Source organism: Scheffersomyces xylosifermentans (assembly GCF_036884685.1).
Source record: "Scheffersomyces xylosifermentans strain CBS 12540 chromosome Unknown RJT20scaffold_3, whole genome shotgun sequence".
Taxonomy (NCBI): domain Eukaryota; kingdom Fungi; phylum Ascomycota; class Pichiomycetes; order Serinales; family Debaryomycetaceae; genus Scheffersomyces; species Scheffersomyces xylosifermentans.
The window spans coordinates 157,283-185,144 of record NW_027042941.1 but is presented as its reverse complement, the minus strand read 5'-3'; the positions used below and the strand labels follow the sequence as shown (position 1 = coordinate 185,144).

At 39.3% G+C, this 27,862-nt stretch overlaps 12 protein-coding genes across 12 annotated transcripts; 3 read left to right on the top strand and 9 right to left on the bottom strand. All coding sequences in view use genetic code 12, as the record gives it.

The window, feature by feature from the left end:
* Positions 1 to 1,176: 1,176 nt before the first annotated feature.
* Positions 1,177 to 1,524, top strand: RJT20DRAFT_1255 (uncharacterized protein; the record flags this gene model as incomplete). Its single annotated transcript, XM_064916509.1, has 1 exon — positions 1,177 to 1,524. One exon carries the CDS (start codon positions 1,177 to 1,179, stop codon positions 1,522 to 1,524), a length of 348 nt encoding a protein of 115 aa, XP_064774734.1.
* A 331-nt stretch (positions 1,525 to 1,855) lies between these two features.
* RJT20DRAFT_94750 (JmjC domain, hydroxylase-domain-containing protein) lies at positions 1,856 to 3,169 on the bottom strand (the record flags this gene model as incomplete). Its single annotated transcript, XM_064921547.1, has 1 exon — positions 1,856 to 3,169. A coding segment is annotated over one exon (1,314 nt), but the record flags the coding sequence as incomplete, so codon positions are not given.
* Positions 3,170 to 3,449: 280 nt separating this feature from the next.
* RJT20DRAFT_33464 (putative zinc metalloprotease) lies at positions 3,450 to 6,274 on the bottom strand. The gene has a single exon (XM_064919727.1). The coding sequence runs from the start codon at positions 6,151 to 6,153 to the stop codon at positions 3,517 to 3,519; it is 2,637 nt and encodes an 878-aa protein (XP_064774732.1). The 5' UTR covers positions 6,154 to 6,274; the 3' UTR covers positions 3,450 to 3,516.
* Positions 6,275 to 7,526: 1,252 nt separating this feature from the next.
* On the bottom strand, positions 7,527 to 9,080 carry RJT20DRAFT_126679 (uncharacterized protein). Its single transcript, XM_064916796.1, has one exon. It carries the CDS (start codon positions 8,871 to 8,873, stop codon positions 7,626 to 7,628), a length of 1,248 nt encoding a protein of 415 aa, XP_064774731.1. The 5' UTR covers positions 8,874 to 9,080; the 3' UTR covers positions 7,527 to 7,625.
* A 462-nt stretch (positions 9,081 to 9,542) lies between these two features.
* On the top strand, positions 9,543 to 11,226 carry PHR3 (1,3-beta-glucanosyltransferase; the record flags this gene model as incomplete). The annotated part of the gene is made up of 4 exons (XM_064918265.1): positions 9,543 to 9,659; positions 9,720 to 9,845; positions 9,899 to 10,159; positions 10,210 to 11,226. The coding sequence occupies 4 exons, from the start codon at positions 9,543 to 9,545 to the stop codon at positions 11,224 to 11,226; spliced, it is 1,521 nt and encodes a 506-aa protein (XP_064774730.1).
* Positions 11,227 to 11,379: 153 nt separating this feature from the next.
* RJT20DRAFT_33449 (uncharacterized protein) lies at positions 11,380 to 13,107 on the bottom strand. The gene has a single exon (XM_064919726.1). It carries the CDS (start codon positions 12,909 to 12,911, stop codon positions 11,406 to 11,408), a length of 1,506 nt encoding a protein of 501 aa, XP_064774729.1. The 5' UTR covers positions 12,912 to 13,107; the 3' UTR covers positions 11,380 to 11,405.
* A 1,567-nt stretch (positions 13,108 to 14,674) lies between these two features.
* Positions 14,675 to 15,658, top strand: EXM2 (Exm2p). The gene has a single exon (XM_064919725.1). The coding sequence runs from the start codon at positions 14,795 to 14,797 to the stop codon at positions 15,527 to 15,529; it is 735 nt and encodes a 244-aa protein (XP_064774728.1). The 5' UTR covers positions 14,675 to 14,794; the 3' UTR covers positions 15,530 to 15,658.
* Positions 15,659 to 15,710: 52 nt separating this feature from the next.
* RJT20DRAFT_126672 (M48 family metallopeptidase) lies at positions 15,711 to 17,494 on the bottom strand. The gene is made up of 2 exons (XM_064916795.1): positions 17,229 to 17,494; positions 15,711 to 17,122 (listed from the first exon to the last, which is right to left on the bottom strand). Exons 1-2 carry the CDS (start codon positions 17,244 to 17,246, stop codon positions 15,788 to 15,790), a joined length of 1,353 nt encoding a protein of 450 aa, XP_064774727.1. The 5' UTR covers positions 17,247 to 17,494; the 3' UTR covers positions 15,711 to 15,787.
* A 1,150-nt stretch (positions 17,495 to 18,644) lies between these two features.
* Positions 18,645 to 20,929, bottom strand: ATP2 (F1F0 ATP synthase subunit beta). The gene is made up of 2 exons (XM_064916794.1): positions 20,760 to 20,929; positions 18,645 to 20,202 (listed from the first exon to the last, which is right to left on the bottom strand). The coding sequence occupies exons 1-2, from the start codon at positions 20,873 to 20,875 to the stop codon at positions 18,807 to 18,809; spliced, it is 1,512 nt and encodes a 503-aa protein (XP_064774726.1). The 5' UTR covers positions 20,876 to 20,929; the 3' UTR covers positions 18,645 to 18,806.
* Positions 20,930 to 22,115: 1,186 nt separating this feature from the next.
* Positions 22,116 to 23,524, bottom strand: RJT20DRAFT_133964 (M48 family metallopeptidase; the record flags this gene model as incomplete). The annotated part of the gene is made up of 2 exons (XM_064918264.1): positions 22,116 to 23,453; positions 23,507 to 23,524. The coding sequence occupies 2 exons, from the start codon at positions 23,522 to 23,524 to the stop codon at positions 22,116 to 22,118; spliced, it is 1,356 nt and encodes a 451-aa protein (XP_064774725.1).
* A 535-nt stretch (positions 23,525 to 24,059) lies between these two features.
* RJT20DRAFT_126665 (M48 family metallopeptidase) lies at positions 24,060 to 25,273 on the bottom strand. The gene has a single exon (XM_064916793.1). It carries the CDS (start codon positions 25,181 to 25,183, stop codon positions 24,191 to 24,193), a length of 993 nt encoding a protein of 330 aa, XP_064774724.1. The 5' UTR covers positions 25,184 to 25,273; the 3' UTR covers positions 24,060 to 24,190.
* Positions 25,274 to 26,118: 845 nt separating this feature from the next.
* On the bottom strand, positions 26,119 to 27,506 carry RJT20DRAFT_133962 (M48 family metallopeptidase; the record flags this gene model as incomplete). Its single annotated transcript, XM_064918263.1, has 3 exons — positions 26,119 to 27,155; positions 27,231 to 27,429; positions 27,489 to 27,506. The coding sequence occupies 3 exons, from the start codon at positions 27,504 to 27,506 to the stop codon at positions 26,119 to 26,121; spliced, it is 1,254 nt and encodes a 417-aa protein (XP_064774723.1).
* Between the last annotated feature and the right edge of the window lie 356 nt (positions 27,507 to 27,862).

The following is a 27,862-nucleotide window of genomic DNA, read 5'->3' as shown; positions in this document are numbered from 1 at the left end:
TTGTATATTTGACTCCCCAGTTTTATTAAATGAATAGACCTCCCCTTATCTTTATAACTCTTTTCTATAACCACCCACAACTGTTATCTTGAACCATTTGGTCCATGCAACCCAACAATTTCATATGACTACAAACCCCCTAGATTAACTGATGACATATACAGGACGTAAGAAGATATTCAAAAGGTGACGATTGGAGGATAATGTCTATAGTGACCAAATTGATGTGATTTCTTTCGAGTCCAATCAATAAAGAGACTCATACTACATTTCACACACAATGGATGACAAAAAGAATCAAGTCGAATCAGGAGAGAAAACGGAAGACGAAGAAATCTTGCGACAATTAAAGTCGTGAAGAGGCTGTTCAACAAATGAGAGCTGATATCCATACGCTCGTGTTATCAATAGGAGGAGTACAAGAGAAGGCAGAAGAAAAAGGTAAGGAAGCAGCTGATAACCCGAAGCTTGCAATCTCAGGAGAAGGTACCCCAGAGAATCCTAATAAAACGGTTAAGAAACCAGAGAGGAATCTGCCTCTAATGGACGTCTTTATTAGTTTCCTTGGGTTGATTTTGATGCTAGTACTCTTTATAGTTTTTGGAATGCCTTTCTTTTTGATGATTTTCCGGTGGGCTCTCCGAATTCAAGACCTATTAAATTTAAACATGGACATTTAGAATCTATATTATTAACTAGATAGCTAGTGGAAACTCCTTCCTTGTGCTTTTGGAGAATTCCGCAGAGAAAGGAACCAATTACTTGTGCGATTGGTAGCAGATAATGCTTCGTGGTTTATCGCTTCTACAAATTAACTTAACAAGATGGATGTACTTCCCTCCCCCACATAAAAGCTACCCTATCATCAACATAGTTATGTACACTACAATAGTATATGGATGGCTTCAATGATATAAACTCAGAAAAGTCAACCAAACCGAGGCTTAGATTGCGAAAGGAACATTTAGGGGGGGTATCGATAGACTACTCCAACCGGGTACAACATAGATACCAAAGCTTCCCTCCACTAGGGACTAGAGTACTATGGTGTAGGTATATCGATATTCATTGTGCAGGAGATTATCATGGAATTAGGGGGTATAATTAGAGCCGTATGAAAAAAATAATAGTAATAGTAATAGTAGTAGTGCAGTTATTCGTAAAGTTAGTGGCAGAATGGACGATATAAGTGATATAAAATTAGTGGAACGGACTCCGCTTGTAGACCAAGAGGAGAGCAATGAATATTCCAGATGGGAAGGTCCTTCTAGAGAGGCAGAGATTATTGAGCTATTAAAACTTAAGGTCCAAGCACTTGAAATCTCGATGGAGGTTGCTAAGAAGGAGTTAAGGGAAGTGCTAGATAATAAGCCATATTCGAATGGTATTGAGGTGAACAGTGGGAAAAGGGATACACCAGGGGCAGAAGAAATAAGCGTACGTCAAATTATATTGGTTGGGATCATATTGGTCTTTAGCTTCTTTCTCTTTGGAGTCATTTTTATTGGAGCAAAAGTTCTTTAAGTGGTTGGTAAGATTTTTGGGATTTCTTTTCCTAGGCAAATAATGTCAGTAGTGAAGAGATAACTCTGACACGTTCTAATAGTTGGCATCTTTCAGGAAGTACTCTGTTGCCAAGATATCTGGAGTTTTATGTGTACAGTTTGAAGTTGAATACTGATTAGCATTGCTTGAATAGTTGTTGCAAAAGAACTAACTACAGTATGGTTAAAGGGACTATTCTTACTTAATCAGATAGTATGTTTGGAGTCCCTGGAGTACCCATATGGTTACTATTGAAATTGAAGAATATAGATCATTTATTTCAACATATATCCAATAAAAACAAAGTCGATTACAATGACAACTCACTAAGATTTCTCTTTGTAGCCTTTATTATTTCTTTTAATTGAGATGGATAGGCCTCGAATAAGAGAATAGATCCTTCGGGAATCCCATTACACAGTGTTCCATAGTTTTTGAGACAACATTGCAAACACAATCTGATGGCACTCTTTTCATTCAATTGCTTCATGTGTGATTTGTGCTGTACAGCTGTCATCTTTCCAGTCATTTTCTGGCCTCTGTGCTTGGTGGTTGGCACCCTAGGAAAGTCCTCCGGTTCTTCTTTTACGGCAGCCTTCTCCGGCAATTCCTGTAATCGTCTTGACTTACGTCTCTTTCGGTCTCCCTCTCCTTTGTTTTCCTGGACCTCTGCGGACGCCGACCTCTTTGCAGCAGAGATCAACTGGTCATACTGTGCCATCATGCAATTCTTAGCCTTCTCGTCCGCTTCTTCGTCCGAGTCAACCTCCTCATTCTGGGAATCCTTGCTTTCACTTAATTGTGCCATCTTTTTCGAAGATTCTAAGTTGGCCATCTGATCAAGGTTTACACGTGCTTCTGAGTATGGCTGAGTGTCATATGGAGACGAGTCAGGGGTGAGTAATTGTTGAATTGTGATTCTCTTTATTGGTTCTTGCTTTACTGTTATCAGGTGCTCGATAACTCTCGGCTTCTCTACCAATGGAATATCTGGGGGCGGTGTAGAGGGCTCTTCAACTTGAAATCTGTGAGTTTTGTTATTAATGACGCAATATTGGTAGGATAAATGGGTCTTACAGACGTCACACAAATCTTCCTCTTCTTCATTCTTTGCTTCCGACTCGTCAAAAGCACCAACTTGCTCATCCTCGAACTTTCTAGGCTTGTATTTCTTAGGTTTATATTCCTGCTTGAACTTTGACTTGTCAAGTGTTGAAAGGAAGTCGTTCTGTTCAGAAACAAATCTTTCAAAACATTCCAAACTTCTCTTGACTAGATCTATTTGTGTTGAGTTTATACTTCCTCTTTGTTTGTTAAAGCTCTTTAGTATATTCTCTATTAATTGGAAATGATTGAAAACGTTTTCTTTTCCAATCAATTTGTAGTCATTAATGGATCTTTCACCATACTCGAGCCAACAATTCATGGTAAAGTTCACAGCCTCATTGAAGTTAAACCCAGAGTTAAAGCCCGAATGGTATACTTTGGGATAGGTTATTACAAATTCGTTGGGATTCTGATCAGCGTAGACACATCGTATACCATTTTCGATTAGTTTCATTGGAGATAATAAAGTTACCAACTGGTGCAATAAATCAGGCTGCCGTTTAAATAAATCAGGTGCTTAGTCTTTCATCAAATGACAAATACAACAAGTCGAGGTGGCTATTCATCGAATGAGAGCTGATATCCAAGCTCTTGCAAAATCAGCGGAAGCCATTGAAGGTCGGTTAAGTTACGTTAATAGTCAGAGCAAAGGTGATTAGTTAGGAATAAAGTTATACCCCCTCAAAAAAAAAACAGCATAGATTCAATTTATTAGTAGTTGGAAAAATATGTCAAACAATGATAAAAATACGGGTGCCAAATTCTATTCGACTATTAAAGGGTGCATGAAAAGCTACGGTGAGTTCATTCTAAATCTTAATACTTTTATTAGTATGTCTATATATACTGTACACCTTAGCTTGCTCATAAATCAAGGAATTCATGAGCTGCTTGTGATATCAAGTTCGCGAGTAAATTAATTTCGTGTTGAGCGCGCCCAAAGTCTCCTTGAGAGAGATAGTCTCTGATGCTTGGAAAGGAGTTCCATTGGTGCTTGCCATCGCTATTCTCTGGTGCCAAGTATGGGACACCAAAAAGGATATTGACAAAGCCAGGTCTTCTTGGATGTACGTCCCTCAAAATAAACTTTTGGTTGAATTGAAGCATATTATCATTCCACTTCCATCTATTCATGGCCAAGACCGATGGCTCTATGTCTGCAGAACCTATAACATACTGCTTCCAACTATTAGAAAAGTCCTGAAATCTTGCTCCAGATATCTTTAAAACATCTATGGCAGAGAATAAGCTCTCAAAATGCATTTGTGGCTTGTTCGGTTGATTTAATTTTTGAGCAATCTCGTTGGCATAATCTGACAAGTCTCTAGCATACTGTCCCAATCTGAATTGCATGTCATTGAAGTTGTAAGGAATAATTGGAGTTTCTGCTAAGTCTAAAGTAACCAAGGACAATACTTCCACCAATTGATGGTGTTTATCCATGTTGGGATCAATTTGTGAATTCTCAAATGTCTCAAAGTTGTCATAACACGAATTCCTAGGATATTTCTTTCCGCTGTACTTAATTTCCATGGAGGGCACATTAGCCAAATTGATGAAGGGAATGTAATTTTTCAGTTCTATTAACTCATTGGATATATCGTCCTTGCCCTTGTTCTGTTTTTTGTACAAGTCGTACAAACTGATTTTTTTCCTATCGTCGTTGTTTTCATTATTGTCATCACGCTTCGATACGTCACTTTGAACCTTTCTAAGAGCATTTTTAATAACTTCGTGGAGAAATGGATTAGCTTTGATTGACAAATCATCGCCAGTTACTGCATCACTCAAATCAATATACGTGTATCCTTCTTTCTTGAGCAGCTCCTTTCTGTTTTCAATCCACTCTGTTGAACCAGCTAAATTATACTCAGTAGCATCAAACGAAATAAAGTAAATGGATCTAGAAGGAGACCAATTAAACTTTCGTTGGAGAGATGTAAAAACCTTGACCAATTCAAGCATAACAATAGTTCCAGTATTAGCTGACTGAGTACCAAAGCAAGCAGAGTCGCGACTGGAACCAATTATTATCCCCTTTTCAGCTTGCTCTCTGCCTTGAATGGAACCGACGATATTCCAAATTTGGTGGTTTGCTCTTTCCTCGTTGGAAATTTTCATCTTTATGGAAGGGGCATTAGAACCATCCCCTGAAAAGAATCCGTCATCAAATTGCACCCCCGTGTCTTTCAATTTGGATAAGAAAACTTCACTATCTTTCCATGAAATAGGAATCGTGGGGATTTTAGGCGTAGTCTGTGATTTGAACCAAGGCAACCTAGTCACATAACCACCTTCCGAGGACCAACCCGGAGTAAGGACGTCACCTGGGCTTATTCTAGTAAGACCAACATTAAACTTTTGTATGACATCCGAATGCTCAGCTTTGGAGCCATCTGCACCAAATTCAATTTTAGGAGAGAGAAAGATAATGGCTTTAGCTTTATTCTCCTGTGCGTAGTGAACCTTATTAGGTTCTGGCATAGGTCCACCATACTTAATCAAAATAATAGCATCTGCAATGGATATTCCATTATCTTGCAACTTTTTGAAGTCTTCTGGTAAACCGTAGTTACAATAAATATATTTACCTTCTAGAGGCTTGTCGGAAATCGTATTGAGGGCATTCGGGTTGTATGCCAAATACTCCATATCCTTATTTTCCATTTCATACAATCTTGCTCCAAAAGAATCGTCTGATAGTTTGACGTACGTCTCCTTCTCATTAGATACCGGGTAGTTTGTCGAACTCTGGAGTTCTGAAAAGTCGATGATGGTTATACCGTTATTAGCCATATAGGTTTCTATGTATTTTGCAAGAGTCAAGTCACCCCGGGAACCGGTTATATGCGGCATAGATGAGAAGTACTCCAAATTCTCTTTCATTAGCTTGCGGTCTACGATATCTTTCACCACTTCTCCGAGGACGTCTATATCATAGAATTTGCCGGCTGAGAACGCGCCTCCGCTGGATCCGTTGATTCCATCATTAATGTTGTACCGTGTTATGAAGAAAATGATCGACATGATGAAGAAAACATAAAGTAAACGCTTTACTACTAACGGGTTGCCGAGTTTGAGAATAGATTTTTCATATTGGAGCTGGAGATATTTATAGCCTTCATAGATGGGGTCGATCATTTTGGATACCGGGTGGATGAACGAGTTATTGAAATTCGAAGCAAATTTCTTAGTCATTAACGAAGCTCTTACCAAAAGTCCCTCACGTTGTACGGGATCTTCGTCGAAGTCTTCCTCCATCTCGAATTGCTCCATTGGCGGAGCTGGGGTGTTTAGTAGATTTATGTCGTCATTAACATCGTTTGCATTAGGATCATTATTGTAGTGAGTCTGGGAATTATTGTTCTGATGGCTATTACTGCTGTGGCCGGCTCTACTGTGTGAATTATGTAGTTCTGAGTCGTCATAATTGGGAGGAAACAACGGGATATCGCCTTCTGACGTGGCAAGCGCCAGATACGCTTGGTTATTATGGGTCATCTAAACGGTGATGCAAGGGGGTATAAAGGCAAGGTTCGGGGACTTTTGAGGATACTGGGGGGTATATGTATTATCTTTTGCAGGTTGTAATGACTTTCTGTCTTCAGAATAGTTTGTGTACTACTTTGTTGTAGTGGTTTAAATGAATGATACTGGTGAATAGGATCACTAAACAAATAAGTAAATAAATTAATTTAGGCACACCGTAAAAGTGAGAGTCAATAAATAAATTTGTGAGGCTTTTAAAGAACAGAGGGAGAAATAGAGAGAAAAATAGAGAGAGAAATAGAGAGACAAATAGAGGAAACATAGACGGAGTGAGAGATGTATGGAGACGTAAGGAGGAAGCAAGTGCGCGAAAAGGTCGAGAAAGCGTATGAGAGACGAAGGATAGAGTGAGAAAAACACGGAGAATTCATACTTTTTCTTGGTTGGGGGCTATGGCACGTGAATTGATAGGTATTTTAGCGAGAAAGATGAGATAGGGAGGCGTAGGAAGCGTAGGAGGGGTGAAGTCAGTCAAAGGGAATGCTTGAGGTGGTAAGATAAGAGAACAGGGATTGTTAGTGGATGAAGCGAGTTAAGTGTTGAGGGAAGGCTAGTCAAGTTTTTAGGGAAGGCGACTTAAGTTTTTAGGGAAGGCAAGTCAAGCATTTATGAAGTTGACAAGAGTGAATTATTAGAATCAGTGATACTTCTGAAAGGCTCAAAAAAAAAAAATGTTGTAATTCACAATAATGCAACATAAAGAAAAGATCACTTCAAAACCACTTCCGGATGGTATGGACCACATTTTGGTGGACGCATTTATTCATGTACCCGTGAGATACGACAGTCACTACGTAAAAATGAAAGCCAGTGAGATAAGCGAGTAGATTCACTCAGTGAGAAACAGGAACAAAAAGGACAATATTAGTGAGAGTTTAGGTGCCCCAGTGACAACAAGTTCTGCGTAAGGTACAGATTCAGATTCATTTTTTTTGATTCAGATAAGCGAAGCTTTCGGAGGGAGACTGAGACAATGGAGAATACAAAAAAAAGGATCTCTGACAAAGTTTAAGCTTATGAAATTTTATATGGATTACTTGCATTCTACAAGGGAAAGAATGTTGAAAACGAGATAAGAAGAGATGTGAATACTGGAAAAAAAATGGATTTGTGAGAAGTGCTGGAGGTAAACTTTTAGGTGCAAAATTTGTGATTCCGAGGTATTACGAAGAGACTGCTTAGATAACTGTAAATGTGTACTTCATTCTGACAGAGATTTCTCTTTTGCAGCAAGTGATTTGTCTCTTCTGCCGCGTGAACTGTTCTTCTACTTGATTCAAATAGTACTAGCTAGTAATTGTATATATTATCATATTAAATTAGATCGTCAAATTATAATGAATACTATATACCAAAGTTTGATCTATAACTGTGCTGAACCTATAACGAAAGGCATCTTTGACATCACAGAGACTAATATACCTCTACAATTTACCCTTTGCACCCTTCAAAGCATTGTAGACCAGCTCTTCAAACTTTTCATAAGCAGCAGTGGCCTTTGGGTCCAAAAAAGGGAAGATTTGACCACCGAAGAATCCTGCCACACCGTTTTTGAAGTCAATCCAGTAAAACAAGTTTGCAGCTCCACTCCAGTAAATTGAACCCTTAGAAATTCCTGATGGCAAGTCATTACTTATGTATGCATTTCCCGATAATGTATATCCCTCTCTGTTGTATGGATCTTGCAACTTGTTGGTGGTAAGACCTGGAAACTCCATGTCAATTTCGGCAGGCAAGTGATTCTTAATTGCAAACTTGACAGTATCTTCCTTCAAAATTCGCTTGCCAGTATCCGGGGACAATCCATAATTCAACCAGATTCTCATGAATTTCAAATAATCACCTACACTTCCAAAAGCTCCTTGTCCACCTAAATCAAGTTCAGGGTCAAGTGAGACAGTTTGTTTTCCTTCCAACAACCTGAAATTGCCGTTTCTTCTTCTAAGATGCAATCTTACAAGACTGGAATCATTAAGTGGGTGAAATGTGGTACTAAGCCCTGCTGGCTCGAAGATCACTTCGTGCAAGTATTCTCCCAATTTCTTTCCAGCAATCTTCTGAATAACGAAACCAAGCCAATCGATGTTGTATCCATACATCCACTTTGTTCCTGGTTCATGAACTAAAGGAGTCTTAAGATTGGAGAAAAACTCTTTTGTTGGGTTGACTAGGTCCAAATCAGGCCTATTCTTTGTAGCCAACAAGAAATAATCGTAGTTCAAGAAACCATATGAGAAGCCAGCAGTGTGTAAAAGAAGATGCCTGACAGTAACGGCGTTTTTTGGAGGACGAGGCTCGATGAGATAAGTGCCATCCTCTTCATTAACCAGCTCTGGTTCAATTAAACCAATTTCTGAGATTTCTGGAAGATACTTGCTAACTGGAGCATCTAGGTCAACTTTGCCTTCTTCATACAACTTCAAGAGTCCCATGACAGTAATGGATTTCGTACACGAAAAGTAGCACAAGCGGTCATCAACGTGAACAGGAGTTCCGGTATTAATGTTTCTTACGCCACCCCCATTGAGATACACATTTCCATTGCGGTCGGTTACTCCTAAGATTAGGGCGGGAATATCAGCGTGGTCCTTATCCTTGGGAGTTGTGGCATCTTTAATGATCTCGTCCACTGACGTCTTCAAGTAGCTCTTTCCTGGCTCTGTAAATGTCATTTTAAGAGCTAATTATTATATAAATGAATAAATCTTACAAATAAATAACCAACCTTAAAGAAAGTAACATACAATAGCAAATTTACAAACATGAAAGTTGATTAGTTCCTGAACTGAACAATTGACTTTTTCATCTCTGTCTTATGATATTTTCTACCCCACACAAAGTTTCGGCTGCTGCGTACTGTCAGTGTGAGAAAAATAAAGGAACAATCTATCGGATAAAGAATGAGTAAAAGAGATAGCAAGAAGAGGCCACATATGTATTTTGGGTTTTATAATTTGGAGGGTGAGGTATGAGCACAAAAGGGAGAAATAGTGAAGCCATCAAAATTTTGTCTCCCTATAATAAGATTAGACAACAACAGAGAATGCCCTTAAAGTATTGGATTTCGTTAGCAGTTTTGACGCTAAAACCTTTTGGCTTTATACAGTTTTTTTGTTGCGTTGCTTTTTTTTTGCAGCTTTTGCAGCTTCATGCGATCAAAGCTCAGAGCTCAGCGGCAAAGTATTGCAAAAGTAGATGGAACTATAATTCACTAAAGAAAGAAGTGCAAAGAAAGAAAGTTAAGTTATTGGCTGCCCCTTTTGAATTCCAAACTGTATTTCACCTCTTTCCATTATTCAGAGAAAACCGCTTGTGTCATACTTTGTTAGAGTATTCTAATCATGGTTTCATTCATCTATGTGGTTCTCCTAGGTTTCATTCTTAGGCAAGTCAGCGCCTACGTCCATCCATTAGTAATACATGGCCATTACTTCATCGATAGCGTCACTAAAAAACCGGTATGTGTCATGATTCCCATAAAAAGGATCTTAATGTTCGCTACTAACCCTCTATTGTAGTTCTATATAAAGGGTGTTGATTACCAGCCAGGCGGTTCTTCTGGTGTGACTATGTTTAAAGATCCCCTTTCTAACCCAGATGAATGCGCCAGAGACATACAGTTATTCCAAGAGTTGGGGATTAATGTACGTATCTTCAGTTTTGCTTATCTATGGCTATGTCTGTACTAACCCTTCAGACAATCAGAATATATTCAATAAATCCTGATCTTAACCACGACGTGTGTATGTCGATGCTAGCAACAGCAGGAATATATTTGGTCCTCGACGTCAATTCTCCTTTACCCAACCACCATATCAACAGATATGAACCATGGAACTCATATAACATTGACTACCTAGAGAATGTCTTCAAAGTTGTGGAGCAGTTTTCATATTACAATAACACTTTGGGGTTCTTTGCTGGAAATGAGATAGTAAATGACCAAGTGTCTGCTAAAGTGAGTTTACCCTTTAATGCTATTTCCCATTAATATAACTAACCTCGCAGCACTCGCCTGTGTATGTCAAAGCAGTAATCAGAGATATAAAGATGTACATAGAGTACAACTCTCCACGCCCAGTGCCCGTGGGATACTCAGCAGCTGATGATTTATCTTACAGAATGCCATTCTCCGAGTATTTAGAATGTGTTTATAATAATCCCGCTGAGTCAGTAGACTTCTATGGAGTAAACTCCTACCAGTGGTGCGGAGAGCAAACGTTTTACACCAGTGGTTATAATCTTCTTGTTGATGATTATTCAACGTATACCAGTCCCGTATTCTTTTCCGAGTATGGTTGTAATGAGGTATTGCCAAGAATGTTTGAAGAAGTTAAATCACTCTATTCAAAGGATATGATAGACGTGTTTAGTGGTGGATTAGTCTATGAATTCACTCAAGAGCCAAACAATTATGGTCTTGTCGAAATTATGCCTAGTGGAGACGTTCGCCTCTTAAATGATTACATCACTTTAAAGTCTCAGCTTCATACCCTTAGTGAAATTGACTACAGCCATGTAGCAAATTCAATGAGAAGGAATGCAAAGGAAATACAAGCCCGATTGAAAATTCAGAAGACTATACAACCTATTTGTGAACCAAGTTATCCAAATATCGATGTCTCAAAAGGGTTGCCAAAAACAATAGCTGAAGATCTAATTGAAATGGGAGTTGACGTTGCTAGAGGAAAGTATGTGTCTTTGTCTGATCAACAATTGACATCCAAATTTAAGGTATATGAGCCTAACGGAGCTGTTCACCCGACAGCTGGAATGATTATAACAGAAGTAGACTTAATGTCGGGATCTGAATTGGGTAGAAGACGTCATATCAAAGACTTACATAATTGTACGTATTCCGATACTGATAGCGACTACTGGTCAGACGAAGCTTTAAATTACGAAATGGAATCGGGTGGTGAAGAAGAGATTACATCAACTACCATTCGTTCTTCGATCTTCCAAACAGTGTCCACTTATTTCCAAAAGTTGATCAAGTCCTTTTCTCATAAATTGTACGAATAAAGACATTTGCTTACAGTGAACCTTAATACTAACCACAGTCTAGCCGCAAATCCTAAACATTCCACACTAATGGATGTTATTGCTACAATAATGGCTACTATATTATTCATCATTTATTGGTTTTAGATAAGTTATGCTATGGATAAAGTCGAGAATAAGTTTAGTTGTAAATGCATATCTTAAACAAGTTTCATCCTGGTGAAAAGTTGTTCACTTTTGTAGTTAAAAACTTTAACATTACAATTTCCCTCATTGGCATTTAGAAGTGGCTTCAATAAAACACTCCAATTGGATGCTGTCAAGGCCCCTATGTTAATGTCGCTACTTGTTGTAGTAAGACCGCACTTCACGCAAGTCTTGAACCGACTACTAGTTGTACTCTTGCTGAGAATAATACTCAAGTTTTCGATGTTCCCGATGAAGGTTAGGAATGACTCGAAAGTGTCGGTACTAGGCTCTATCCAAGAGTCCACATCACTGGTTTCGGCCGCATGTCTGGCGTCATGATCAAAACACTCAACGAGATTGAAGTTGGTCAAGACTAATTCATGTAAATTGCTGTAGCTTCCTTGGCGAGAACAAACTAATTTGAAAAAGCCATTATACTTGGAAAAGTTAAATGTTTTCTTTGGTGACACTACAGTGCTTGAAACCTTGCTAGTGTAAAACAGTGGGGAGTTCATATCCAAACCTAGTGTTGTCATTTTACCGTTCACCTTGAGGAAGTCAATGACTGAGAGGTCATTCCCAGAATTTATATTCGACAACATAAGTGAAGTGACCGAATCAAATAGAGGAGATGAAGTAAGTTTGCGATGGGGTTGTTTCTTCTTGAATGTTCCAGAATAGATGCACGAGTTGAGGATCAATGTGTTGATCAGGGTATCATATGTTGGAATCAGGGCTGTCAATAACTTGTAGTCGTCAATAATAAAATTAACCAACTCCAACTCCTCAATTACATCGAAGCAGCTGAGAATTAGAGAAATATTCGAGAATTTAAAAGGAATGGACCAGCCCGATTGTGCTTTAAGAATCAACTTCTTTAATGTCCTACGGTTGGACCTCTGTGATTTCTTTTTAGACCACATAGATGAGAACGACAGCATACTGCCGTTAGTTGTTGCATTGTTACCATTACTAGCCTCAACAGGGAATTCGAAATCCGGCGAGATCTCAGTGAAGGATAAAACCGACAACCCGTACGACTGATTCAACATCTGGGTTAAGAAGGCTACAAAGTCATTGTATGTGTGCCTATCGCTAGTTGACGAGAACGACTCGATTTTGTATTGGCCAGCAATTCTGATTTTTAGGTTCGAGGAGTCCCGGATAGGTGGATTGGAAAACTCAAGTAATTTGGTGTAGTTGATTTTATTACTGTCTCCATGCGGAGCCAAATGTACTTCGGAGAACTTATAAAAGGTTTCTGGAGTTTTAAATGCAATGTGATGGTAGATAAAGTGTCTGTTTGCTATGGCATTAAATTTCTTGCATGTCATAGAAAGGTGGATAAGATTGAGGTGGTCTGATGAAGTAGGGCTCGAGTCGAATTGAGCGAATATGAACAAGATGATTTCTAATGGAAGAGAGCATATATGCAATAGTGGATAGCTTGCTACCTCTTTTGTAGGCCGCTGTCGTACGAAGATGTTCTTTCTTCCAATGAGCTGATACTTTTTCATGGTTGACGAAGTAGAATAGTATTGGGACTAGCTAGATGATTGGGAAGAATCCCTTGTAACGAGACAGATTTGAAGTGAATGGAGCGCTAGTTCCTATTGGTAGGCTAAATAAGGAATTCTTTTGTATTAATAGTTGTGGCGACGAAATGAATACCAGTCTTTTTTAACCGTTTTTGATCTGATTCGTTTTGCAATGAGATCAGGAATTTGATTTCACTGTAGTTTTTGCTTCCGAGTTGAAGATTAAAACCGCTATGAACGAACGACAGACGATGGCTGTGAGAGGCTCAAGTGAAGGGAATGAGTTTGATGACGACAACCTAAACGTGGGTGCCAAAAGATAAAGACCAAAAAGAAAAAAAAACGAATGAAAGCGAGAAACGAGCGATGTCTAGAAGGAGTAAGACACAAGATGAAAGATGAAGTCACAAGAGAAGAAAAAGAACAAACACGAGATAAAAGATATTATGAGGAGTGAAAAATCAACAGTCGAGCAGAAAAGACAAAGACAAAGACAAAGAAATGGGTATATAAATAATAAGTGTAAGCAAATAATATAATATAATGTTAATAATAATACTAATACTATTAATAATATTAATAACTGACTAAGAAAACAAATTAATTTAACATCAAGACAATGCAATGACAGAAAAAAAAAGACGAAAGACATACGTAACAACAGTACGGCTGAGACGGAATTTTGTGTGAGAGATGCTCTGGAGTCGAAGCACTAATTTAGTCTTCTGGGGCACTAGTGAGCATATGGAACGAGTTGAGAATGGTGGTAAGCGAGCCGAGATGGGCCGAACCAAGCGAGAGAGGGTGTTTGATGTGGAAGGGTTGAGGGCAGTGGGATAGATGTGTGGAGAGAAAGAGAGGGAGAGGGAGATATACAGTCTTGAGATAGGTATAAATGAACGGTAATTAACAATCTAGATATCACAATATATCAAGGTAGATACAAAGTAATGAGACAGCACAGTAGAGCTTGAGGTCTTTTTTTTTGTTATTTGAAGTGAAGCCGATGGAGAGTCAGAAAAATCTCTGCTCGCTCCGAATTCTAGGGCCGCCTCTCACTCTCAGTTTGGAAGATGAATACTACAGTACGTAAGCCATATTTGGGCTATATAATCTATACAGATACGCAGATTCGCAGACCGACAGACACACAGACAAACAGACACTAAATATGCAGTCAGATTTACAGACAGAATCAGAGATTCACAGACAGAATCACAGATTAACAGGGTCACAGGGTCACAGATTCACATGAAAATAACCAAACCAAACGATATATATTCAAAGGGAACACTACTCCCACACGACACGACAGGACATGACACAACAAAACAATGTAAAAGACATAAATTACATAAAAGACATGAATTACATAGATGACATGAATTACATAAACTACACAAATCGCATAAATTACATAAATCACATATCTCACATAAATCACATATCTCACATAAATTACATATCTAACATAAATCACATAAATGACATAAATTGTTACTCACTACTAGTCTTTCTCGACATCTTCTGACACGAACTGTCCTCTCTCCATTGTCCATTTTTGACATTTTCTTTTGCCATTTTCCAATTTTTGTGCTGTAGCGGCATGGATCTAATCTCTCTCATATATAAACCATTCACACCTGCATACACCGCACCTGTTCAATCCAAACCTCAAACCTCAATTACCTGGTAGACTGCAATTTGAAGAGTGTTCCAGAAAGAAGATGAAGAGTTTATATCTTCTTTTTAATGGAAAGAGTTTGCCATTGAATTACAAATCGATACGTTGAATTGGTTGAGAATATGATATAAGTAAATATAATATAAGGAAAGAAAACATATGTTAATAAATCAGAAAAATGGCAGCACAAGAACAAAGATTGTTGCTAGAACAGCTCATGGGAAAAGAATCTCTTATTTCTCCCATCGCTAGAAGAAGAGAACCAGAACTTACAAGTCCCAGAGTATGTAAATCGTTTCTTGTGGGAACGTGTCCCCATGATCTCTTTGTAGGGACCAAACAAGACTTGGGAAGATGTCCCAGATTGCATTTGCAGAAGCATAAATTAGAATACGAATACAGAACAAAGAAGAAGCGTGAAGCTTTTCCCGATTTCGAAATCGAATATTACAAAACTCTCGAGAAGTATATATTAGACTTGAATAGAACCATAAAAATTGCACAGGAAAGGTTAACACATACCACGCCAGAAGAACAGAAGAAAATAGAAGCAACTACAAAAGAATTGGACAATTTGGATATGAAAATTGGTCTAATGACCCAAGAAATCAACTATTTGATCCAACAGGGTGAATTGCAAAAGTCATTGCACGAGTCCATAAAACTAGAAGAATTCTGCAAGGAGAGAGAGAAACTTGCTGAGAATGTGAGAAACATCGTAGAGAACGTGGGACAAACGTCACAGCAGAAGTTGCAAGTGTGTGAAGGATGTGGAGCATATTTATCTCGTCTTGACAGCGATAGGAGATTAGCTGACCACTTGATTGGTAAGACTCACCTTGGATACGTCCAAATGAAACAAGCATATGATGAATTACATAGTAAGCTCAAGAGATTGAACTTATTAAGTTAAAATAGCTGTCACTGGAGATGTAAACAGAGAACCAAGCTAAAGAGAAGCAAGCTAAAATACCTTATCAACAATCACTGGCGATCACTATGAAAAAGTAGTGGATAGCATTTAAACATTGAAAAAGAATTCAGAATTGAACCAGTGATCAGATCTTATAAAAAATGCTGTGATGAGAACTATCAAGCTTGTATAATTTTTAAATTGTAAATATAAATATTTATCTACATATTTGTGTAGTGTTGGATTAATTATCCTAAACTAATCCTCTTTAACTTCCTTGGTTTCCTTAACCACCTTACCCGTGGAGACATAACCCAAGGCAGTCAATCTCTCAGACAAAATAGGGTGGGAATGGTGGTAAGCTGAGTATAACCAATCAGCATCGAAAGCAGACAAATTCTCAGTAGATAATCTTATCAAAGAGACGCTCAAATTTTCGGAGTATCCACAAGATTTGGCATAGGCATCCGCCTCGTATTCGTGCTTTCTGGATAACAAGTTCATGGCAAATTGCATAGCAGATTCAAGTGGAGAGAAGATATCATTGAAAAGCAAGAATCCAATAATGGTTGGCTGAGTGTTGAAACCAAACGACGAGTACAAGGACTTGTTGTGGATAAAGGCAGAAAACAATGAGAATGTCATGAATAAATGAGCTTGAGTTGCGATCAATGTCTTTGGTAAATGGTTTAATTTCCAGTGGCCAATCTCGTGGGCCAAAACAGCGACGACTTCATCAATAGTGGAATGGTCGATCAAAGTGTCAAATAAGACGATCTTCTTACTCCATGGCAAACCAACAAAGTAGGCATTGGAGTGAGAGGATCTCTTGGAACCGTCGACAACAAACAAACTGTCCAATGGGAAAGCGTTCTTCTTGGCCAAATCCTCAATAGCCACCTTCAACTTACCATCCTCTAATGGAGTAAACTTGTTAAATAATGGTTGAATCAAAATTGGGTAAATAGTCATACCTACCAATTGAACGAACAAAATAAAACCCATTGTGTAGAAAATGAAAGAGTCACCAAAGTAGTCAATAATTTTCAAGAATCCAGCAACGACAGGAGAACCCAATACAAAACCAAGAGCAATACCCTTCAACATATCTGAGATCCACAAACCCACAGTCAACTTATTGAAACCGTACTTTTCTTCTAAGACAAAGTTGGAGTAGTAGGACAATGGAGCTGAAACAATGGTCGAAATGATCTGGGTAGTAGTGAAGAAGAAGATTGACTGAGTGATCACACCTCCCATAAACTTTGGAAGGAAGAAAGCAGATTTGGCAACTAAAGTACCACTGAAATTCCAGATGGCAGGCAACAAGTCATATTTGATAAAAGCGAGGTTTTGTAAGAATCCAAAGGCATTGGAGAAGAAGCTGAATTGAGACTTAGCTCTAGAATAAGTCTGGGACTTGTCGAAGGTTTCCTGGGTGATTTCGGCCTTCAAACTGGCTGGCGGCGCAGTTTTCTTGAGCACTTGGTATTGACGGTATTGCAAGTAGTTTTCAAAAAGGTATTGTCCTACTGAAAACAGGACAATGACGTATTTCCAGTTAATGGAAGGGTTGTCGAGAAATGCAAACGACTACAAAGGGAAACGTTAGTATATTAGAAACGAATGAAAAATACGAATTTCTTTCCCCGGGATTTCCAGAAATAACAGCAAAAAACCCGAATTTCACGTTACTTACATCAGCCAACGAAATCATTATGATGTGAATTGGTGCCAATTGGTAGTACCAGCTGAAGAAGAACAAGAAGAACAAGAAGAACAGGAAGAAACTACAAGCAATTGAATTATTTCTTGGGTCTTGTGAATGTTGGCAAAAAAAAGAGACGTTTCCAAGTCCTTTATATAGTGCCGGAAGCCTGGATGTATACAGTGGTATCAAAAAAATAAAAACTAATTAACTTACAGCTCGAATTGGTTCAGAGTAATTATAAGAAATAATTCAAACATACAGCATGTTGCTATCAGTAGTAATTTGCTTGAAGGGTAGTGTGAAACTTTTTGGGGGTTTAATATGAATCGTCTCTCTGGCCACTAGTTTGATTAATCTATGACAGCACTGTATACAGTGTAGAGGTGTCTATTCAGGATGCTTGGAGAGTGAAGCGAAGGAGAGAAATGGGGGAGAAGGCGAGACAAGGAGGAAAAATGGAAGATCAAATGAAATAGAAAAATCTTGCTATTTTCTTTGTGGTTTTCACTATATCTAACATGAGTAGTCTATGAATTAGTATGTTTCCATGGGGCTTACTGGCGCACTGTGCAGATTGAAGCGTAGTGAAATTCTAACTGTATTCTGTAGGCTTGGGAAGGAATAGAAGAAGGGAAGAAAGTGGCTCTCGGGACTAGGGAAGACTTTTCCTGAAGTCAACCATAATTTTCACTTCATGGCGAATACATATATGAAAAGACCTCCATACTATTGGCATATAAAACTATAAATGGAGAAATCCCCATACTTTCGCCAACTCCGTCTTTCGCTTTTATTAAGGAACAGCGGGCTCGGCATGTAGGCTGCAAATCGTGCTCTACACACAGGAATGGAAATTTGCGCTTCTGGCAAGAGCTGTGCTTTACTTGGGATGTCTTTCGAAGATGTTTAATATAGAAGATACAAGGAATACAATATAATAGAATAGAATAGAAGGAGCAAAGAAAGGGCTGAGAGTTGTTCTATGAGAGATTCACCCCTTTTAGAATATGCATATTTTTCAGAACATACATGCTTGTTTCTCTGGCAGGGACAAAATTTGACTTTTGTGGATGTTCTTAAGCAATCTTGGGTGTAATTAGTTTCCACGATGAATGATTCTTATACAAGAAAGTAAAGCAAAATTCTACAACTACAAGGAAAAAAAGATAACGGAAGAAGAAATCTTCATGGACGATAATCTATTAACTATTAATACAAGATGTCTATCTTTTACCTCTAAATTATCGGTATTATATCACGTGATATATAAGGTAATTCCGTAACTGCTAGGGCCTTGAGACCAGTTTCGAAGACAGTTCAGTACTTGTCCAGCGTAATACTGAAGTATATAGACCCTTCTGCCATACGTCATTCTACTAAAGAGCCACTTCCATACCTCTTTCTAGACTCTACTCAAATAAAACTCTAAATAAACGTACATTTTCTCTTTTGCAAGACAATAAAAACTATAAACTGTATAACAGATGAACAGACTGAACTTCAAGTCGTAATCGCGCTGTTTCTATTACACGAGATTATGCATGACTATAGCTTTGGGCCTCTAGCTTACTTGGCCTCAGCAGCCAACTTCTCGGCCTTGGCAACGACATCTTCGATACCACCAACCATGTAGAAGGCGTTTTCTGGCAAGTGATCGTACTTACCGGCCAAGACTTCCTTGAAGGATCTGACGGTGTCTTGCAATCTAACCAATCTACCCTTAATACCAGTGAAGACCTCGGCGACAGCGAATGGCTGGGACAAGAATCTTTGGATCTTACGGGCTCTCTCGACGGTCAACTTGTCGGCTTCGGACAATTCATCCATTCCTAAAATGGCAATGATATCTTGTAAAGACTTGTAGGCTTGCAAGGTTTGTTGGACGTTGGTGGCAACATCGTAATGTTCCTTACCGACAACGGCAACGTCCAATAATCTGGACTTGGAATCCAATGGATCGACGGCTGGGTAGATACCCAATTCAGAGATACCTCTAGACAACACAGTGGTGGCATCCAAATGGGCGAAGGTCGTGGCTGGAGCAGGATCAGTCAAATCATCGGCTGGGACGTAGACGGCTTGGACGGAGGTGACGGAACCCTTCTTGGTAGTGGTAATTCTTTCTTGTAAAAGACCCATATCGGTGGCCAAGGTTGGTTGATAACCGACAGCGGATGGAATACGACCTAACAAGGCAGACACTTCAGAACCAGCTTGGGTGAATCTGAAAATGTTGTCGACGAACAACAAGACATCTTGTCCTTCCTCATCTCTGAAGTATTCAGCAATGGTCAAACCGGTCAAGGCGACTCTGGCTCTAGCTCCTGGTGGCTCGTTCATTTGACCGAAGACCAAGGCGACCTTGGAGTCACCTTCTAAGTTGATGACTCCGGTTTCCTTCATTTCACGGTACAAATCGTTACCTTCTCTGGTTCTTTCACCGACACCGGCGAAGACAGAGAAACCACCATGGGCTCTGGCAATGTTGTTAATCAACTCTTGGATGAAGACAGTCTTACCGACACCGGCACCACCGAACAAACCAATCTTACCACCTCTAGCGTATGGGGCAAGCAAGTCGACGACCTTAATACCGGTCTCCAAAACTTCAGCAGCAGTGGATTGTTCGACGAACGAAGGTGGGTCAGCGTGAATTGGGTTTCTTTGCTTACATTCGATAGGACCTCTCTCGTCAATTGGCTCACCAACGACGTTGATAATTCTACCTAAGGTACCACGACCAACTGGGACGGAAATTGGAGCACCAGTGTCAGCGACTGGAGCACCTCTGACAAGACCCTCAGTACCGTCCATAGCAATAGCTCTGACAGTGTTTTCACCCAAGTGTTGGGCGACTTCGAGGACCAAGTCGACGTCACCGTTTTTCAAGGTCAAGGCGTTCAAGATAGCTGGTAAGTTACCTTCCTCGAATTGGACATCGACGACGGCACCAATGACGGCTCTAAAATGGGAGTTAGTACATGAAACAACGACACTACGCAATGTAGACTACTACAACAACAGGAGCAACATCATCCATCCCTTCAATGGTTAGATACTCGAGCATTGATCCATTCAATCCTTGAATCCCTTCACCACTAACTGATTTTTCAGTCCTCGCCAGAAAAATGAAAAATTTTATTGGTCGAGATTCACACAGGACCAGAATTATGGTGTCACGGTGGGAGGATTGGTTGTTGGTGACGAAGAAATGGTGCAAATATGGGATAAAATGGCCATTGAATGGATGGAATTGAACGTCGTGATATGGTTGGACAGCTGTGTGTCGTTTTTACTATGGCGCTACGGGATATTTCTGATGTATTTACAGGCCGATTTGGAAGATCGGACTAATGTACTTGAAAAATGACAACCAAATGCCCAATTGGCCAGAATAGCCAATTCGCCGGGTCGAAAGTCACCAAAATGAATGGCCGTGCTGGGAGAGATCCATTGAAACTGTTGATGTTGTTGTGAAGTCGCTACATTGTGGTTTTTACTCGATCCGATGGTACATACCTGACTTTACCGGCAGCTGGGGCTGCAGAAGCCAAACCTCTGTTGAACATGAGGTTACGCTTGGCGGCAGTGAATGCATTGCGCGAAGCAGTGTTAAATAATCTTGGAACAACCATCGTTACAAACTTTGGTAATCTGAAGATCTAAAGACAACGGAAGAAAAAGATTTCCAACAGAAAGAGAAGAAGAGGAAACACTGTGAATAAATGGTATTTCGCCAGTGAGTTGTTGAAAATTGGAAACTCGCACTGAGAGCAGTGGGCGTGGAACGCTGGCCAATCACAGAGCGGCGCCGGGATTTTTTCTTTTGTGGTGCCTCCGAGGGGATGTCTGCAGGAGCGACTTGTAATTGGGCGAACGGTGAGGGAGTGAGTGAGACAGTGAGTGAGGACACAGTGAGTGAGGGACAGTGAGTGACTGAGTGGTTCGGTACAAATGACAAACAGTGAGAAAGGACAAGTGAGAGTGCGACTATTCACTATTGGGTGGGAGAAAAACCAGAGACTGGGGGAACCGGTGAGCAGTTTAATTCGGAGCTTAGACGTTATGCATTGAGGTGGTGGTGTTTAGTGAATGGCACGTGATCAAGAGAATAGTTGTTGTGGAAGTCGGTTGAAAGAAATGGTGCATAGTTTGTTGTATGTTTGATAGTCTTACTAAAAGTATGATTATATTAGGTAAGTTGTGAGAGAGAGAGAGAGAGAGAGAGCTAAATATACGTAGTAGTGATTAAATAAAGTACATCGAAAAACGATCTCCAAAGAATGTAACTCGTTGAACACTTTACATTCATGTGATATGGGGTACTAAAGAATGCGCTTAAAGACTTTGACGAAGTATTCCTGCTGTGTATTCCCAGATTAGCCTATTCAATTTCAATGTCCTCTTGCATATTTCTAAGCATCGAAAGTTTCAGTCAAAGACCCCGCTTATATCTTTGTGCCAACCTCTCTGTAACTTCGAACCTTCCAACGATTTGCTGCAAAATGAATGCTGACGTAATCAACATAAACTTTTCAACAGAGGTTTGTTGCCGCCATGCCCAATTTTGTCCTATATCGACACTAGGAACCTGACATAAATCTCAACTAGTAACAGTTGGTATATTTTTAAGTAGTGATAGCTGGGGGTTTGCCCATTTATAACTTTCCCAGTGCTTTATGACTAACGAGCTGAGACATGCAAGTTGAGAAATGCAAAACGCGCCATGGGTGCAAAATATTTCCACTATAAAAACCTACCAAGTATTTACTATTCACAATACGGCTTCAATAACCAGAATTGTTTATAACATACATTGAAAAGCGTATTAAATCTATTATAAAATGATGGTGAATTCTTTGCAATGACGAAAATCTAATCTTTCTTTATTTCTTTGGAATCCGTAGGAACTTTGTGATCGGAAACGTAGTCTAAAGATGCCAATCTCTGGACCAAGGTAGGATGAGAGTGGCGATAGGCCGAGTATAGCCAGTCATTATGGAAGGCAGTTAATGATTGAATCTCCAATTTAATCAATGCTTCACCTAATACTTGGCCGTATCCATACAGCTTGGCATAGTAATCAGCCCTATACTCAATATTTTGAGCTACCAGATGTATGAAAAAAGTAATTACCGGTTGAAGCTCACCATAGATACCATAGAAGAGGAAAAATCCAATGATAGTAGGATGTTCCCTATTGAAACCAAACGAAGAGTACAATGATTTGTTGTAAATAAAAGCAGAAAAGAATGAGAACATAATGAATAAGGTAGCTTCTGACGCAGCCAATAGCTTAAGAGTATCATTAGATTTCCAATGACCGATCTCGTGGGTCAAAATAGCAACAATTTCGTCGATTGTGGAGGTCTCAATCAAATTATCATACAATACAATTTTCTGGCTCCATGGTAAACCAATAAGGTAGGCATTGGAATGGGCGGTTCTTGATGAGGTGTCGACAACAAAAATTTCTTCCAATGGTACTTTATGCTTCTTTGCCAAAGTCTCAACAGCTTCCTTCAACTTGCCATCTTTCAAAGGAGTGAATGTATAAAACCATGGAAGGATAACGCTTGGTAAAAGTGTTAGATTTAAGCACTGCAAAAATGTTGCAAGGATCATCCCACAAGCAAGCGAAGCGTCCCCATAATAATCAATGAGCTTTAAGAATAATGCGAGGAACGGAGCTTGGAGTAAGAAACTGATAGTAAATTCCTTTAGAATGTCAGAGATCCATGTTGCTACGCTCATTTTATTGAAACCATATTTGTCTTCTACTGCAAAGTTCTCATAGTATGATGATGGAGCCGATAAGACAGTTGAAATAATTTGAGTTGCTGCGAAGAAGACTATAGACTGGCTGATTACTCCTCTAATAAATCCTGGGAAAAGGAAAGTTGTCTTCGCTAATATAGCGCCACTCTGGTTCCAAATGACAGATAAAAAGTCATATTTGATGTAAGCTAGGGATTGCAAGAGCTGTAATGTTCGGGAGGCGAAGCTGAGTTGAGACTTGGCTGTAGAATAAGCTTGAGACTTGTCGAAGGTCTCTTGAGTCAATTTGCCTTTTAAGCTAGGTGGTGGAAAGGGTTTCTTGTAAAGCTTATATTGGCGATACTCCACGTAGCTCTCAAAAAGGTACTTTCCAACAGCAAGCAGTGCAGTGACATACTTCCAATTAATAGAGGGGTTATCGAGAAATGCAAAGGACTAGATGTAATAAGTTAGCACTATTGAATCAAGACTTCTCTATTAATACTCACGTCAGCCAATGAAATCATTTTGAGCTAATTGTTGAATACTCAAGATGCTACTATTATTCGACATTATGAGATACAACTATTGTTTTATAACAATCCTGCAAAAGATTATATGTGATAGCTGTAGTTACATCATATCAGAGCCGTTCCTACGAGAGGTTCTTCAGTTATAAAGTTATCAGTTAGAAACGAGGCTCTAGCGCGCTTAATTCGGATAGCTGGTATAAATAAGGAGTACCACGGTAATAGTACTGTATAGTTACATCATATAAGAGCCGTTCCTACGAGAGGTTCTTCAGTTATAAAGTTATCAGTTAGAAACGAGGCTTTAGCGCGCTTAATTCGGCAGCGTCGGCTGCAAAATAACGCCGATCAGCATCCAGAGATAACAGGCGCAAGTGCAAGGTTTCACACCATACTCATTAGCTAGAAAAGAGTGGAAGCGAAACCATCCATTGCTTGAAAATTTTAGAAAACAATGTTAAGGAAGGTATTAAGAAGGGGTCGGTCCGTACCAGATGCAGTCGGAAGGCGCTATAGAACACATGTTAGCATTTTATTTAGCATTTATACTTCACTCCATGGACACTTAATTTAACTATGGCTTTCAATTAATGGTTTGAGATTAAAGTAATTATATAATTTTTTCACATAGAAGCTTTCTGCAAAAGAGCCACACTTCAGTGTTTATTTTGATTCTTCAGAGACATTGCCTTCGGAAATATAGTTTAAAGCTGTTAATCTTTCAGCTATGGTAGGGTAAGAGCGATAATAAGCTGAGAATAACCAGTCGACGTCGTCGAAAGTGGACAAATTTTCATTTGAAATTTTGATCAAAGATGTGCACAAACTTTCAACGTATCCAAGGTCCTTGGCATACAAATCTGCTGCCAGTTCCTGATGCCTAGATAATAAATTATTCAAGAAATGCATAAACAAGTTCACAGGGCTATAAATATCATAGAATAGATAGAATCCAATGATTGTTGGTTGTATATCAGCAAAGCCAAACGATGAATAGAACGATCTATTGTGGATGAAAGCAGAAAATAAGGTAAACATCACAAAAAATTGAGGTTGATAGGAAATAATTCTTTTAGGCACATGATTCATTTTCCAGTGTCCCAACTCGTGTGCCAAGGCAGCAACAATTTCATCTATAGTGGAGTAATCAATAAAGGTGTCGGTTATGATAATCCTTTTACTCCATGGCATACCAGTAATGTAAACATTAGAATGACCAGTTCTTTTTGACTGGTCTTCGATATACATTTTATCCAATGGGAAGCCAACCTTCTTTGTCAAATCTTCAATAGCTAATTTCAACTTTTCATCTTGTATTGGAGTGAACTTGTTGAATATGGGACTAACAATACTTGGGAGAACAGTCATAACCACACACATCCACACCATGCAGAATATCATACAATAAACAACGAAAGAATCGCCGAAATAATCCGTAATTTGCAAGGAGAGAGCAGCGAATGGAACCAGTAATACTAAGCTGATTGCAAGATTTGTGATAGTATCAGAGATCCATAACCCTAATGTTGATCTATTGAAACCGTGTTTCTCTTCCAACACAAAAGTGAAATAGTAGGACAATGGAATAGACAATATTGTAGAGATTACATCATAAGTCGCGTAGAAAAAGATCGATTGAGTTATAACCCCTCCCATGAAATTTGGCAAATAGGGTGCTGACTTTGCTAGTAGACGACCACTGAAGCTCCAAATAACTGACAACAAGTCATACTTGACAAAGACTAGGTTTTGCAAAAGTGAGTACGTATCAGAGAAAAATTTGTACTTCCCTTTATCCTTGGAGTAAGCTTGAGCCTTTTCGAATGTCTCCTGAGTTATCGCTGACTTCAAGCAAGCCGGGGGAGAAGGTCTTCTAAGGACATGCTTTTGGCGATACTCCAAGTAGTTTTCGAAAAGGTACTTGCCAACAGCAAACAGAACCGTGACATATTTCCAGTTAATGGAAGGGTTGTCGAGAAATGCAAAAGACTAACAGTTAGTGACAAGATCACAAAGTCAAAAGTTTGAGCTATTACTACATACATCTGCTAATGAAATCATTTTGTGAGTGCTGTGAGAAGACAAAGCGCAAGTGAATTGTCTGAAGTGAAGTCAGACAAGTATATATGTAATATCGACTTATGATAGGGCGTTCCCCTTAGTAGTCTTTGGGCCGAGAATATTCACCTAAAAGACAAGAAGGCTTGTAGTGGTGTAGATAAATTTAGAGCCGTGTGAGTGGCAGGTTCTTCTAATCATGCTGTTATCAGCTACAGTATAAACGAGGCTTCTGCCCGCTTAAGCCGTTTCGGTTGAGGACAAATCAATGCATCCGATGTTGCATGATACACCTGCAGTATGCAACTGATTGTTGCAAGTACAAGAAACGTCATATTCCTTCAGTCAAGAAGCCAGCAGATAACAATCGGCTAATAGCTGACCGCTACTAAGAAGCTCGATTGATGCCATCAATGGTAACACGTTTAATAGCAATCCTCTAACTATTCATAAATAAACAATATATAAAGAAATACACCAGCGTATACTGTAAGTTTTACTTTAAGTTGTCCTCCTTCACTTCCTTAATGTCTTTAGAGACCTTGCCCTTGGAAATGTAGCCCAAAGCTGTCAACCTTTCTGCCAAAAGTTGGGTGAGAATGATGATACGATGAGTACAACCAGTCTGTATCCGTAGACAGCAAGTTTTCGCTCGACAATTTAATTAGGGCCGTGCCCAATTCTTCGGCGTATCCATTGTTCTTAGCATAGGCATCTGCTTCATATTCATGCTTTCTAGATATTAGCGTTTCCCAGAATTGCGTAGCAAATGTCACAGGAGTGTAAATTTCGTCGAAAAGCCAGTATCCAATAATAACTGGTTGCTCACCTACGAAGCCAAATGATGTAAAAAGCGATTTGTTATGGATGAAAACGGAAAACAGGGAACATAACAAAAATATCTGTGGCTGGCCACTAATAATCGATTTGATAATATGATTCCCTTTCCAGTGACCAATCTCATGAGCCAAAACAGCAACAATTTCCTCGATCGTGTGTTGGTCGATCAATGTATCATACAAAACAATCCTCTTACTCCACGGCAAACCAACAAAGTATGCATTAGAATGGGAAGATCTCGTTGAGCCGTCGATTACAAACAATTTGTCCAATGGGAAGTTATGCGTTTTTGCTAAATCCTCAATAGCTGTCTTCAACTTTCCCTCTTCCAATGGCTTGTGCTTATTGAATAATGGCGAAATCACATTTGGCACGATAGTATATATAGCGAGCTGAGCAATCGCATAAAATACCATACAATACACGATAAAAGAATCGCCGAAATGGTCTATAAGTTTCAAAAACCCAGCGATGAAAGGAGAGAAAAGGATTAATTTAACGGCTTGCCATTTGAAATAATCAGAGATCCACAAGCCCACAGTCGACTTATTGAAGTCAAATTTTTGCTCCAAAACAAAAATCCGGTAGTATGAAAAAGGCAAAGATAATACGGTTGAGATGATGTCAGTAGCCGCGTAGAAAAAGATTGATTGAGTTATAACCCCTCCCATGAAACCTGGCAAAAAGGGAGCTGACTTTACTAGTAGACGACCACTGAAGTTCCAAATAACTGACAACAAGTCATACCTCACGAAAACAAGATTCTTCAAAAGAGAGAATGTTCTATAGAAAAATGTATACTTACTTGTATCCTTAGAGTAAGAACGAGATTTGTCATACGTTTCTTGAGTAACTTCACTTTTCAAACTGGCAGGAGGAGATGGTTTATTGAGGATCTGGTATTGACGGTACTCTATGTAGTTGTCGAAAAGGTACTTGCCCACTGTGAACAGAACAGCAACGTACTTCCAGTTAATGGAAGGATTGTCAAGAAACGTAAAAGACTAAATATGACGAATTAGTATTTGTAGTAGGAGGCTCTATATACAAACAGTGAACTTACGTCAGCCAAAGAAATCATGATTGTGAGAATTTGATTAGACTTAAACTTGGCCAACTACAACTAGAATTCTGTAGCGACTTTGCGGTCAGGATGATATTTAAGGATTTTACACTTTTAGGTAGTAGAGTTCTTAAATGCAACCTTTCTTGCAGTGGAACAGACAATTAGCGATTCACCGAGCGGTAGGCTCGGCTGCAAATGCTGTTAACACGAACCATTTCACTCTACTGGAAATAGGTTTTTCCTCACATAGCAGCCACACGAGAATGTGGACGCGCAAGTGCCAGTCATAAGACTCACAATTGAGCACATCACCGACTTGCATTAATCTCCAATGTAACTTTATTGCTAGGTACTATACTTTCATGCAGGTC